The sequence below is a fragment of the Melopsittacus undulatus genome, chromosome 7 (genome assembly GCF_012275295.1).
Source record: "Melopsittacus undulatus isolate bMelUnd1 chromosome 7, bMelUnd1.mat.Z, whole genome shotgun sequence".
Lineage (NCBI taxonomy): Eukaryota > Metazoa > Chordata > Aves > Psittaciformes > Psittaculidae > Melopsittacus > Melopsittacus undulatus.
This window is the reverse complement of record NC_047533.1, coordinates 24,135,612-24,150,612: the sequence shown is the minus strand read 5'-3', so window position 1 is coordinate 24,150,612 and position 15,001 is coordinate 24,135,612. Positions and strand designations below refer to the sequence as shown.

The window sequence follows — 15,001 nt, the reverse complement described above, 5'->3', positions numbered from 1 at the left end:
TTTTGTTTTTACTTTATGTGATATATGACTCTCCATGTCTTAAATCTCTGCATGATGTATTAGTGACTGCAAAAGTGTTTGGGTTTTGTGTACTATTTATCAGCTCGTTTTTAGGGGAAAAAAAATTATTTGTCTGTTAGACTTCTGGGAAGAACTGGAATTGGAAAAAAGATGGTAACAAAGGCTTGCATTATACCATGTACATACTGTACTTCTCAGTCTTGGATTTCTGGTTTCTAAATCCTGGTGCTCTTTTGGTTCTTGGCTGAAGTAGTTTGTGTAATTAACCATTCTTGATCATTTTCAGGTCTCCTGGAAAAATTGTGACAGTGATTTACTGCTAAGTTCACAGCTGAGTTTTGTTTAGTTTAGATTTAGTCTCTTGAGAAGCTGTGCTCCCCCTGCATGTTCTCAGTTCTGTCAAGAAGCAGTTTTGTTTCCAGATGCTTACTTCTTGTGCATTGTCCTCTACTAAACTGGAGATGTTATGGAAAAGTTTCAGTGGCATTAGCTACTGTTGTTTGATAGGTGACCAATTTATGTAGACTGAGCCTTATTTATGAATCAAATATGCTTAAAGGTGTGCCACCAGCATAGGGGAGAATGGTCAGGTTCTGTGAATTCTCTGAAAAAAAAATGCATCTGTGGAAGAAAACTAATGGAGCTTCTAGTATTAGCTTACTCTTTCAGTGCTTCTTGAAGATGGACCTTAATGCTTATTATTTTCACATGTGAGAATAGTTGGCTGAATGTGTCTGCATTTTTTATTATGTAGAGTTTTGTGGGTTTTTCTAAACACATTTGAAATACATGTGAGTGCTTGCAACTTCAGAGCTGCTCTTACTACTGGTTGTTCTCTTACTCCATCTTAACTGAGAGATCTGTTAGTGGCACTTAAGCAAAGATTAAGGCTACATGTGGGCAAAATTAACTTACTAAGATTCTGGCAATAAGATAAATCTGATTCCTGATTTACTGGATGGCGTAGACTGGAAGAATCTTAAATTTAACTTGGTTAATTTGGTAAGTTAGAGCCTTTTGAATGGTCTGCTCTCCAGAGCTGTTAAATTTCTTGTCATGTTAGGTTCATTTTCTGATTTGCCTTTAAAACATAAAGTTCTCTTACTGCACTGGATCTATTGTAGTTTCACAGTGGTTTCTTATAATGCAGATAAACTTAATGGTTTTTGATATTGGATACTGGTTACCATACTCTGATCACCTGTGTAACACAAGCTGTACAATTTCCTGAGAGTTGCAGCACTAGGTGGACACATTTTGGTTGCAGAGATATTTCTTACAGTGTTTGATAGATCTCTCTCTGCCTACTATAATTTTGTCTTTAAGTGAAAGAGACACATTTTATCAGTTGCCACTGTGGTTTGATGTACTTACAACATCTGCTCTGAGTTCAGCTGAAGCTGTAACTATTGGGTCTTCTATAGCTGTCTCCTGGAGTAGAGTTCTTTACTAGCTGCAGAACTTCTCTGTATGGATTCTTAGAAACTGACAGTATTAACAGACTTGAACCCAGATCTGTTTTGATAAAACACGTTTTTAAAGTGTTAAAATTCTGAGTGTAATTGTGTGATTCTTCTTTGAGTTTGGAAAAGTGGACTCCCGTCCTTGGGTATTGTATTTTCTTGGCAAGATCATTGCTGACTGTAAACATTGCTTCCCTTTAATCATACCAAGTATTTTTAAAACAAACAAGGATTGTTTGCTGTGATAGAAGTGTGGCTCAGCTGAGGTTTTTTTTTTTTTTTCTTTTTTCTGTACCACCTTCGTCCTCTGGCTCTTTTCAGGATCAGTTTCTAAGATGAATTGTGCTGATTTTACTTGGCCTAGATATCTGACCCAGTACTTAGCTGTATTATGTTGTGTATTCAAATGAGCTCAATTTTCCAGAGTACCCCAAATGCTTTTTTTTGTCTTCTATGGCCTATGGAAACTTTGTTTACCTTGACAGTTTTGCCAACAGTTCTTTCCTAGTCAAAAGGCTCTTTAATAGCTTTGATTCTGAAGTAGATAAAAGATTAGATTCCTGGGGAATAAACAATATATATGTTAAGGTTTGTTATGCAATTCAGGATGGTATAATCAAGTTTTTCTGCATAGGGATACCATGGGAAAACTAGTCAAGTTTATTAATGAAAACCCTGAACACCGTGTCTCAAGGTTATGCTTATCTAAAGAGTCTTAAGTACACACAGGTTGATTTAGTAGTTTGACTTTATCAATGCCTTTGTAATGTTGAGACTCAGCACTTGAATGTTGTTTATATTTAATCTGTATAAATTGTTTCTTCAGCTTAATAGAGCTGTCAAGCTGAGTGTGTTTTAGTGGTACTGGTACAGCTATTGACGTAAAATAAACAGGTTTTACAAGAACAGGAATATAGAATCAGTAGATAGAAAGGATCCTAGTGAAATCCGTAGGCATTTGTCCTTTTCTTGTTTTTACTGTTATGCAGCTGAAAATTTAAATCCAGAATCAGCTTGTTGGACTCGCTCAAAACTTGGGATTTCATTTCAAGGGCTCTGTCTGTGGCAGTGTGTCCGAAAGAACCTTTTGACATCAAGTAGTCAGTAGAAGCTTGGTAGTTAATTGTCTCAACCTAGTTTCAGTTTAACTTGAAATTTTCTTCCTGTAGTTGATTGAATTTCTTTTCATCTGTATAATTATGTGGAATATAGTTTTCTTGAAAAGTGCTGGGGGATTAACTTTTTGGTTTGTATAAGAGTGGATTGATTGAGATTATTGGGTTGCTTTGTTCTTACTATCTTGTGAAGTTGCCCACTTTTTTTTTTAAGGCAAAAGAAAAATAAGAACAGTTTCTGTTTGTAATTTTATTAAAAATACCTTGTTATCGTGGCAGGGGGGTTGGAACTAGATGATTTTGAAGATATGTTCCAACCCAAACCATTCTGTGATTATGAAAACAATTTAAATAAGTATTTAGGTCAGCAATGGCCAAAGATAGTTATTCTAGCAGGTAACAAAGGAAAAAAAGCTTTTTTTTTTTTTGTATTGATGGAGTGGTCTTAGGGAACTGGGAAAAAAATCCAAATGTTTGTTGTACTTGCTAAAATACACTTTAACTGTTTAATGAATTATAGAACCTTGAACTTTGTTTGTAGAAGATGACCTGTTATTGTGATGTGTTGAACCCCATCTGGTTTCATCACAGGTGGTTATTTGGCAAGAATGGTGACCTCGCTTTTAGTGAATGCTTAATCTTTTATATAACTCCTGTAGAGGTAATTATAAATATGTAGCAAATGTAGCAATTGCATTGATTGCTTGAACATAGCGAAATACAACTTTTTTCTTTAAAAAAAGCTGTGTGTGAATGGTAGGCTGAATTATTTATAAAGCTAGAAGAAACAAAGTGGTAGAAACCAAGTAGGTTTGTAAGTTACTGGAAAACTGGTCCTTGTGACAGCTTAGAAGACAGGGCAAGAATAACTTATGAATGTTCCTGCTGAATGGAATTTCTCTCTATATATTAGACCTTTATATATATTAGGCTCTTTTAATACAGAGAATGTTGGGCTGGTGGGGAAACAGAACTGTTAGTGCTTGAGTTGCTTAATGTGTATTGATTTTTAATAGGAAATATAATGGCATAAAATACTCTTTATATAAAAAAAAAACTAGGCATGTAGCAGACTTGAGTGTATGAGCCTGACAGGTCCATGTGCTGTTGCTCTACGTTATCATTTCAGATGAAATGAATAATTTTTCCATTTAATATAGAATCATAGAATAGTTAGGGTTGAAAAGGACCTCAAGATCATCTAGTTCCAACCCCCCTGCTATGGGCAGGGACATCTCACACTAAACCATATCACCCAAGGCTTTATCCAACCTGGTCCTGAACACTGCCAGGGATGGAGCATTCACAGCCTCCCTGGGCAACCCATTCCAGTACCTCACCACCCTAACAGTAAAGAATTTCTTCCTTATATCCATTCTAAACCTCTGCTGTGTAAGTTTCAACCCATTACCCCTTGTCCTATCACTACAGTCCCTAATGAATAGTCCCTCCCCAGCATCCCTGTAGGCCCCCTTCAGATACTGGAAGGCTGCTATGAGGTCTCCACGAAGCCTTCTCTTCTCCAGGCTGTGCTGGATTTAAGGCTTTCTAATCCCTTTCTTCCCCTGGAAAGCAGTATGAAGTGAATTCTTTTTTCTGGTAGTTGAATGTAGGCATTCTTGGGTAACTGTAGTAAAGCTATTTTAAATTAAGAAACTCAGATGGTACCCCTTAATCTTGTGTTAATTTGGTTGCCTGATAGTTCTAAGGAGGTTTCTGTTCTAATCATCATACTCCTCCATTACTGGAGCAAGCACTTTTATTAGGTTTTCTTTCCTGTGCTCTTTTTTTATTATAGAAAAATATGGAGAAATATGCATATGTTATAAATATATAAAGTACTTTTAGTGTTCACATTTTGCATTTCTTTGTGCTTAATTGCATGTCTTCAGTGTTGTGTCCCTAATCTTTGATGTTGTGCATCTATGTTAGTTTTCAGCTGAGCCCTGGCTTTATTTTTCTCACACTGATACTTTGGCTCCTCGGGCTGTCAGAGTGGTGAAACACAAGGTATGTTTTACTGGGTATTTATGTGCCCATAAGAACAAGGTGATTACCAGTGATGACCGAGATCTCGTAAGGAGAGCATTTAGAATAGTACCATTGAAATAATGGTGTAGAAAGCAGCCTTCTTCTTTTCAACCATTTATGTCAGTTTTTCTTTTTATCTCCAGCATGGTTTATGAAACCTGTTAGCAATTAGGTAGATTAAATTTTTTAATACTTAACCATATTTTAGTGTTTTCAGCCTTTTAAGTGCAAATGAATCTTATTTCTGTGCTGTGTCCTACATAAGACAGCACATTTTTAAGGTAGGGCATAAGATCATAACACAGAGGTAGTACTTAGTAATGTTTGGAGTAAAACTTTATAAAAATACTGACTCATGCAGATTATTTGTTTACAGGGTTGCTATGTCACTGAAATAAAGCAATGCATTTTTCTTTTCTACATCAGTAATTCATATACTGTTATTGTAGGCATTTAAGTGGTGTGAATACAAGTTACTTATTTGCAGGTAGCTTTGGTTTTGTTTTTGTTTGGGGTTTGTTTTGTTCCCCCCCCCCGTTATGGTTCAGAGTTCACAATAATTTATTGTGGGCTCTTTTCATGGCACAGGTATTATGTGGTGCACCTACAGTGTTCTAAGTTGATGTGCAATTTTTCAGTAGTCAAAAATTGAAGATGTAGGAGACTTATTTTTTGCAGCTTTTTAACTGTTTTCACAAATCACGTGAAAACACATGGCAGATTTTTGCGTTGAAGTATGTACAGTGTTTTCAGAAGATAGAAAGTAGAATTCCTGAAGTTCTTGAGGTTCAAGTTGTTTTCTGTATAGTTTCTCCACTGATTGTTTTGTTGTTTTTTTCCCCAGTACTTGCACAGAAGACCTTTGCTTAGAAATACTGTAAACTTAAGTTAACCATTCAGTATATTGCATTTAAATGGTAAAAATGGACAGGTAAAGTTTCTGAATTCCCACCATCCTGTATGAACTTTCTGTGACTATAATGATTAGTTTCTATTTATTTATTTATTTTCAATTTTTTTGAGACCATAGAATGAAGCATAGCACTCCATGAAAATGTTCTCTCCTTTGGACTTTTTGATACAGCAGTTAAAATGTTCCTTTTGTAGTTATTATTGCTGTAGTGAGCACTAATAAAGTCTTCTGGAATTACACTACTAGGTGTTAAGGTTGCAATTTTTTTTTATTATATAAAGCTATTTTAAAGGCTCATTGTTAAAAATATAGCTAACTAGCAAAATCCTGTTTAGAATTCCCAGTATCTCTTAGAATGAGTGTACTGTTTTCTGCTTTACCTTGACCCTCTAATGTAGAATAAAGCTATGTTTAACCTGAAAGCAGTGTGTTAAGGAAACCACAGAATCTGTTTTATATAGAGGTAGTACTAAAAGTGGCCTTGACTTCAAATGTAGATCCTTTAAAGAATCTTCTCAGTTTAAAAAATATAGTTAAAACAGTGTGGAGTTATAATTTGGAATAGAAAAATGTTTTTTCAGTGCTTATGCAATGACTTCCTACCTCTCCTAAGTTATGGTCCCACATGCAGGGTGATTTGAAATAAAACTTTAATGTGTCAATCTTTTTGAAGAAGCTTTCTGGTGAAGGCTTAGTTTTGCATTTAATCAGTAATATGACAGTGGAATTTTATCGTATTGTTGCTGTAAAAATCTCAGTATGAAAGTTTCTCATCACTTGTTCATTTTTTTCATTAAAGGCTCCATGATTTCTTTTGAAAAAAAATCTTTTAAACCCCTCAAATATCCTATATGTGGTGTTGCTTCTTTGATAAGCCCCTGTGCTTGACAGTGTTATGACTTAAAACTGAAACAGTGCAGCATTAACCTGTTACTGCCACAAGCTGCTTTTTTAAAGGCAAAATAAAGTGATCTCCCTCCAAGCAACCCTAAACCAAAATAGGAAAGTTCAGTGCTGTTATGAAAACATAAAGTTTACCAGAGCCATTTCAGGTTTACTATTTTGAAATAAATTTACATCTATTTGGCTTTTTCAGTTTTCAGAGATAGTTTATGTTTTCTGCTGAATCTGATACTGGAATGTCTTGTATTAAGCTATCATTCTTTTCTCTGAAGCTTTTATAATAGTTGGCACAGATTATTATGCACTAAATAAATCAGCTTAAATGTGAGTGTAGTGTTTTGATGTCACTTGGCAGGTTCATTCTTTGGAATAGTGTCTCTTTAAGCTGCAGCTGTATTAGTTCAAGATGTTGCTGCTTTCTCTGCCTATTTCTGCTTGCTTAGAGATCTGTTTCCTTCCTTTCCTTCCTGCACATCTCCTTACTGATCTGCTTGAGTAACTGATTTTCATTCAGTTCATCTGCTGGATTAGCTGAAAATGTAAAAGAGGCCTTTTTGTTTTGGCTAGACTAGTTCATTTTGTGTGAAACAGAGCATCGTGTCCTGAGTGGCTCAGTACATTGATCTGCCCTGAGCTGCAGCTGCAAAAAAGAAATGCTTTCATACTTGCCCGGATATTTGTCAAGTATTTTTTTTTCCTGTTTCCTTGTTATTCATTTAGCATTGCTGACTATTGCTGTCATGTAGTTAACTTTAGGCAACTGAACTGCAACGTGAAATTTCATTGCAATGTGGGGATTCGGATCTCCTTCCGTGAAATGGTAAGGCTGCTCTTATGGTAAAAGTAACCAGTTTGAGTTAATAAAACCCTCTTTAATAAAAAGAAAGTTAATGGACCAATAACTTCTAATTGCATGCCAAGGTAATGTATGCAGCAATTTGCATGGCAAGTATATTACATTTAGAATGAGTTGCTGTAAGCGATGGTTTTGCAGGTAACTTACTTCAGTTTAAATATATTCAGCCTCCTCAGATATTTTAATGCTTCCAAAACATCTTTCTAAAGATATTAGTGAAAGATAAGTATACATATTTGAATAATAATTTTATTTTGTATATTTTGAACAAAAGGGTATCAGAGGCTATGTAGTTTGGCATTAAATTGTATGACAGTTAGACATGGCAGTTATTGCGTTGAGGTCTTAGATCCCACAACCTTTTTCCTTTAAAGTGAAAAATGTGAGAGAGGCAACTTGAAATTACCTTTGATAACTGGCAAATCCATATGTGAAGTCATTTCAGGGGAGTGAAGCTGGAGTGGTTTAGGTAAGCTTTATATTTTTATAACAGCATGAAACCTTGACATGTTGATACAGGCAAAGTGCTAACGCTTTGCTGAACAGTGGTTTTAAGTGTGTGTTTGTAGTACATCTAAAATTACTTAGCTTGTTGAGAAATGACACAAAATCCAATTACTGTACAAACTAGGCTTTTTAAATGTAAAAGCTACTATGTTTTTCAATGATGAGGAAGCTTAAAAAAAACCCACCATCAACTTAACATACATTTATCATAACAAGTACAAGTTATTTGTAACCCATAGATGACCTGTGTATATTTGGAGTTGTTTTTGTAACATCATAATAAGAGGTTGTCTCAGCTTTTAAAAAAATTTATTCTAAACAGCATAGGAACCAGGGAGTTATATTCTATACCGACAAGGAGCCCAACCATACAGAAATAAGAAGTGAATAAAATATATTGTTCTGAAGGCCGTCTGAGGATCTGCCCTGTGCTGCTTGTCACCATTGTGACTGCAGTAGATTGCTCCCTTTTTAGATTGGCTGATGTAATTCCCTAATATCAGCCTTTTAAAGAGATGTGAATTTAAACAAATGTTTAAAACAGCCCAGATAATTTTGAGAGAGCTCAATTAGGAAGCAACCACAGATGTTGCTCTGTAATCAATAGGTGAAACCCTGTTGAGAAAGGGTGAGGGTAGGAAAGAGGCAGAGGAATAACAAACAGTTACAGGTGGGTTACAGACATTAGTTTATTAACTGAATTATGCTACTGCTAGAACAGTATAAAATGAAAGCTAGATGTGCTTTAATGTCATAGAATAAAACCTCCAGGATTTAACAGTTGTTTGTTGCTAGGGAAGTTTGTCCTTGTACTTTGCCTGGCATAATAGGTCCCTGCTTCAGTGTAGTGTTTGCATCCAAAATTAAAAGCAATCTCCTGGTTGTCATGCCTGTTTGTTCCATTAATCACATAATTAGCTTTCTCTTTGTCACATCTACTTAATTTCCAGAATAGTTGACTAGAATACATAGCCTTGACTTGTATTTTTAATTCAGAGCAAATCCTGGAACAAACCAAATGTGTATGCTCAGGGTATTTTTTCAGGATACAACACACAAGTAATGTGTCAGTGCATACAGGAAGCACCGTTCTTGGAATAGTCTTGCTCTGCTTTATACAAATCTTTATACAAAAAGATTTATTTTTATTTATACAAAAGATTTATACAAAGATTATACAATCTTTATACAAAGATTTTGCAACAAAAAAGTAATCTAGTTGATAAAATTGATTTCTCGTTTTGACTTCATCATCTCAACTGTTTGCCTCCTCGCAATTGCTGTACGAATGCAAATAATTACATTCTTTATAAGCTGAAATCTGAATTTTCACTTTTATTTTTCCACAGATTATTGGCTTGCCTGTGTGAGTGAGAATTCCTCTCTCTTTTTATATGTCATATGTTGAAAAGTGTTGACCTGAGTAGTGCAGCAGCAATAGTAGGCCTCTCAATATTTTCAAAGTTGTACAACAGTTCAATGGTTGTAATGTCACATTCATGCTTGTAAGGAAACTGAAAGTGTACAACTGGTTAACTTTGTTATTCACTTCTGCGGCAGTAGGCATGGGTGAGCAGTCCATTTCAAGGAAGAAATGCGAAGGTCTCAATGAAAAAGTTGGTGTTCATAAGTATTTGAAGTAAAGGGGGAGCCTGGAGATCAGGCAAATTTGTGATGTGTTTATGAGTACCTGTCCTCTTTTATAATCCATGTAATAGCATTGGGGTGCTTTTGTTTCTCAGTGACCACTTTCATGTTCTCATTCTGCCTTTTATTTATAGGCAGCTGCTATAAGTGCTGTGAGTCTCTTGTCCTTTTTCAGCCACTGCTTACAGTCAATAAATGCTTCTAATCCTGTAGTTTCTAGGAAGGGTGTAATTAAAGCAGAGCTCTATCGTTGGTAATACTTAGTACTGGTACCATAAATGACTTAAATCCACATTCTTTTAAATTAAAACCTAATTATATTTACTCTGCTTCTCTCTACTTGAGAGAAAGCCATATCCTGTTGTTTGTTTTTGTCATTATTTAAATGATTATGAGTGAATAACGAAAACCTCAATATTGCATGCAGATCTTCTGGTAATGATGGGTAAAGATTTTGATTTTAACATGGAACAGTCCTCAGCTTAAGAAAATCTGGGCTTGGGGAGGGAGAATAGGATTTGTATCTTCTTTCCAAATAAATGTAATTCTGTCTACATTAACTGTTCATTTCTAGTAATAGGTACATTTTACTCCTACAAATGTTTTTTCTTGTTAAACTGAAAAATTTAAAAGAAGCAGAAGTATTTCTAAAATTAAGTTTGAGATAAGCAGTCACCTGTACAGAGCTCAAATTATTGTCAATTAGGAGTCTAAAGCATCTAGTGTTCAAATCTCCCAGATATGTAACGGCTTGTTAAATTGTGCTAAATGGCAGTAAGAGATTTGCTACTGCCTAGGGAAAGTAAAGTGTTGAGAATAGTAAAGCTTTTAGCTTAGTGGTAAAACCTGCTCCTCTCAACTGAGGGCATGGGCTTGAATGTTCTTTCCCATATATTCCTTTGTAAATTGGCAAAAGTGTCACTTTGGTGTAGATAAATTTTTGTCTTTAAGCATTCTTGATTCGACTGGTGAACCTATTTCCTCCCTTCCAGGCAGACCTTTATTTTTCTTTGAACTTTTTCTTTCTCAGGAATAGTGAGGATTCCCCTTAGTACTTGTTATGTTCTGCTTAGTATTACGTGTTCAGTAGCAGAAAATTCCAGCTGATGGCTAAAACACTGTTGTTACTATGATCCATTGAGAAAAGGTGAAATGAACAAAAAACTTGTTTTCCTCTATCTCTGTCTAGTATATAACAAATTATAGGTAACACACATGTAACATAATCTAAGTTTAGGGATTAAGAAAACAAATTTTTGTATGCAAAGAAATAGAAGGGCTTAAATTAGAGGTGACTGGAGAATATATTTCTGTGATAATACTGTCAAAGTCAAGTTCAGTTATAAAACAGGTGTTTAGAACATTCAGTGTTTTATGATATGTTGATGGCAATGTCTGATATATCTCTATTTTGAGAAAAGTAAAATCAGACTTCAGTGACAGGCATGCAAATGAGACATCCTGTGTTTCTGTTCCTCTCAAGTCTTTGTGCTTTATTCTTTGTGTGTAATGTTCATTTTGGTGATTTTCTTGAAGTTGCTTCTTAACCCTTGCACATTTTGAGTTTTTAGAAGAGTTCACAAACAAAGTGCTTTTATCACTAACCTAGAAGCTTGCTCAGTGATGTTTGTCTTCTGTGCTATCATATTGGCCTGATTATTTGGCAGTGATCTCTGTAGGGTTTTGTATGCGTCAGTGATAGTTTCATTTGTATAACTGTCAGTAAGACTCCACAACCTGACACAGAACTCTTTGAAGTTCTTGGTAATCTTTCTTTGTTGATTGATGGGCTGGGTGAAGAGTTTGGGTCCAGAATGAATGAATGGCCATCAAACCCTCCTTCTCTTTTTTCTTTGCTGGGAAGATCACATCTTGGCTGCTATAGAAGAGTCTATAAAGAGTCTTTCTTTTGTTCAGTGGTCTGTGGGCTAATTTTTAATGAGACTGTGTGTGCCACTTTTCCTCCTTTTAAGTTGAAAAACCTGGTTTGTATGCTGATTGTATTTGTATTGTTTGATTTCTGCGTTCTGTGAAGTGGCTGTATTTCTTTGAGATGGTTTTGGCTGCATTGGAAGGGGAGTGTGCTTAAGTGCAGGAATATAGAGAATGTACAATAGCTGATGGATTCTCAGACTAAAAGGGAAAAAGTAAAAAGGTGTTGAAGTGTTTCTTCTAAAACATTCATAAGTTATGAGCAGTACTTTAAAAATAACTAGTAAGATTATACAAGAAGCTTTCATAAATAGATTGTAAATGCATAGTATTTTCCCCCTGGTTTATATCATAGTATTGATTGATTCTTTAGAATATACATGTCTACAAAGCCTATATTAGCTGCTCTTTTAATGTGTACTATAAAGTAATCAGTGTAGCTTTGTCCTTCACATTTTGTGTGAAGGAACGTTGTGCTGTTCAATTTGATGTGCTAATTAAGGGGCATGTTCAAGTTTCAGTGACCTGGATTTTCTGTTTATGGTCTTCCATAAACATGTAAGAAAGTAAGGCATTCTTTGCAAGCTTCTCTAAGTGAGAGGTAATGTATGAACACAAGTAACAAATTTTATGTGTTTTTATTTCAGTACTCAAATCTATTTAGAATTGAGCTATATTATTAAAGATGCTAAATACTATGTGTTATACAACTCAGCCTTTTTTTCACATAACTTCTAAACACCTGTAATATTTTCATAGTATCCGAGTTGGTGTAATCTGCCAAAATAGTTCTCTTGATAGTTCCATTATAAGAATATCAGTTCTGTGTACCAGAAGTAATAGAATACGCTTCATGTTTAGATGAAGAAGATGACTTTGTCAATAAAAGAATTTCTCTGAAACCAAAGGAGAATGGGACATCAGCAATCAATTGTCCAGGAACAGCTACAGTGAAAAAGGAAGATGTAAAGCCACGGGCTAAAAGCAAACCATTATCTCCAGTGAAACAGACTCCCACCTCAGCACTTGATTACTTTGGGACAAGTAGTGTCCAGCGGTCAGAAAAGAAACTGGTAGCAAGTAAAAGGAAAGAAGTGAGTACTGATGTTGCTGTAGGCTGCTCATGTGTCTGATAGCAGATCAAATGACCAATTTGACTGCAAGGAGGTACTTAATTGCTTGTCCTACTTAATGTTACTTTATAATGACCACTCAAGTATAAGTTCTATTTTGATGATATGTGCAGGCATATTAAGTCCTCAAATGCAAGTTTAGAGTTGCATTTCTGTGTTTGAGAAGATAGCACAAAGCTGAAAGTAATATTTTTCCCTGTTGCTGCTTCTTAAGTGACTTAAGTATTTTTCTGAGATAAGTGAGTGGACGGGGTAGCTTACAGTTGGCAGTGGAGGGCAGGAGGTTGTTTTCTCAAGCTTTATGACACATATATTCATGGAATAAAAAAGTACCAAATAAAGTATGGAGGAAATTAGCAGTGCAAAATGTAGTTACTGATTTCTCTTTCAAGCAGGCCAACTGTGATAGCTTCAAAGATGTTCAGCACTGTTAGGAGAAATTAGTATATATATTATAGCATGGTTTTGTTTTGAATAATAAAATCTCTTGAAAGCAGCCTTGTTTAATAATGTTTAGGTCAAAGAGCTAGGAATAAAATGCTGCATGTCTCATTCCCAGTCCTTTTCTAGAAGTATAGAGAATGAATCTGTACAGATTAAATTATTATTATTTACACAATACTGGGGAGACTGAACTGTTGGTCTTTTTTCTTTTTTTTTTTTTTATCCTCTTTAAATATAGCCTTCACAAAGCAGAGCCAGTACACTCAATGATGAAGCCATTGCTAGGCAACTGCAGCTTGAAGAAGACTCCGAGGTAAAAGCTCTCTAAATTTGCTGCTCTCTATGAAGTGAAGTTTGTTTAACTTAAAATTGTTTTTATTAAGAAATTAATATGGACTTTCCATGTGTGATATAAGTGTTACAAAATTCATCTGTATACTTAACTTGAGCACATATGTGTAAACATAGTCACACAGTTATTTTTATGGTCATTAACTTACATAATAACATTTTACTTAACCTGTTTTCTATCTGTTCAGACTTTCTCTTACCTTTGCTGATGATGAATTGATGTGTCTATAATAATGCTGCTTTTGACACAGAATTCACATTCTGTGTCCTTCTTCCTCCCCTCCCAGTCTCACCTTTCCCATTACTTGGAGTGAAAATTAAGCCTTTGCCATCCATGATTTGTTTCATTGGTCATCATTCTTGTATTTAAGAAAAACTTTCCTGTTTCATTTAATGCTAATATGAGGAAAAGGTATGCTTCCCATACATACTTACTTGCTTTTGGGAAAATGTTTCCCATATGTTGATAAGAATAGCAACATTTTTTTATTATTAGCAATAATATTATTGAGCATCACTTGAAATAAATATATCATACATGCAAAACTTACTCTCATTCTTGACACACACACATCCCCCCTGCCCCGAGGTATAATTAATCTAGCTTTAATTAATTAGAATGTAAACATTGTGTTGGGAAAAATAAGGTATTCCCTTTCATTTGAAATGAACGTCCAATCACAGAATGGTTAGGGTTGGAAAGGACCTTAAGATTACCTGGTTCCAAGCCCCCTGTCACGGACAGGGATGTGTTACACTAGACCATATTGCCCAAGGCTTCTGTCCAGCCTAGCCTTGAACACTGCCAGGGATGAAGCATTCACAACTTCTTGGGCAACCCATTCTAGTGCCTCATCACTCTCACAGTAAATAACTTCTTTCTTATATCTAACCTGAAGTTCCTCTAGTTATGCTTAAACCCATTACCCCTTTTAATGGCTGTAACAGTCTCATCTTCTGTATGTATCATCAAATTAATATATTTTATTTCAGATATATCTCTGCCTCAGTCTGGCTTGCATTTGGTAGTTGCTGCCCTTCCTCTTTCTTACTGTACGCAAGGAGGATAGATGCATTTCATCATTATAGGCACATAAAAATAATGCCTGTAAAAGTAATCTGTTTGATTGTCCTGAACCCAGGACTATCTTCTAGCACAGCACGTTGATCTTCAAAACAGTTACGAAAGGATTTTTGTTGTTGTTTTGTTAAAACAGTAGTTACTATTTATTTGCATCAATATAAACTATTCAGCGACAGGAGTTTTCCCCAAGGGACAGTATTGGATAGGAAAGGTAACTTGATGATCGCTGTAGAGGTAACATCTATTTTCTTAGGTGAAATAAAAATGAAACTAATATGGCTTTGTTTTTAAAAAGTAATAAATAACTTTCTCATATTCCATGTGCACTATTTGTTCTTACTGGTTTTTCTGTAAAAGATAATCACTTGTGTAAGTAGAAATATTAAAAAGTAAAAGTACTTGTTTCCATAAAGCAGATAGAACTGGTGCCAAGAGCTGGGCCCGGGGCAGTAGCTCCAAAACTGCCAGAATTTTTTCATGTGTGTTGCTAGCAGTAAATGAGAATAAACATTCATTATTGAGATACTGGAATATTTAGCAGGCATTGTTTCTGCTTGCCTCTTGAGACTGCTTTTGGAAGTTTTCTGAAGTCAGTAGGTTG

General features: G+C 35.3%; 1 protein-coding gene across 2 annotated transcripts in view; it reads left to right on the top strand.

The window, feature by feature from the left end:
- Positions 1-15,001, top strand: part of RFC1 (replication factor C subunit 1) — a 42,876-nt gene that overhangs the window by 9,484 nt on the left and 18,391 nt on the right. For both annotated transcript variants that reach the window (XM_005149128.4, XM_031049003.2), the window contains exons 5-6: positions 12,250-12,482; positions 13,204-13,278. In XM_005149128.4, coding sequence (XP_005149185.2) covers positions 12,250-12,482; positions 13,204-13,278 — 308 coding nt within the window. The remainder of the gene's footprint in view (positions 1-12,249; positions 12,483-13,203; positions 13,279-15,001) is intronic.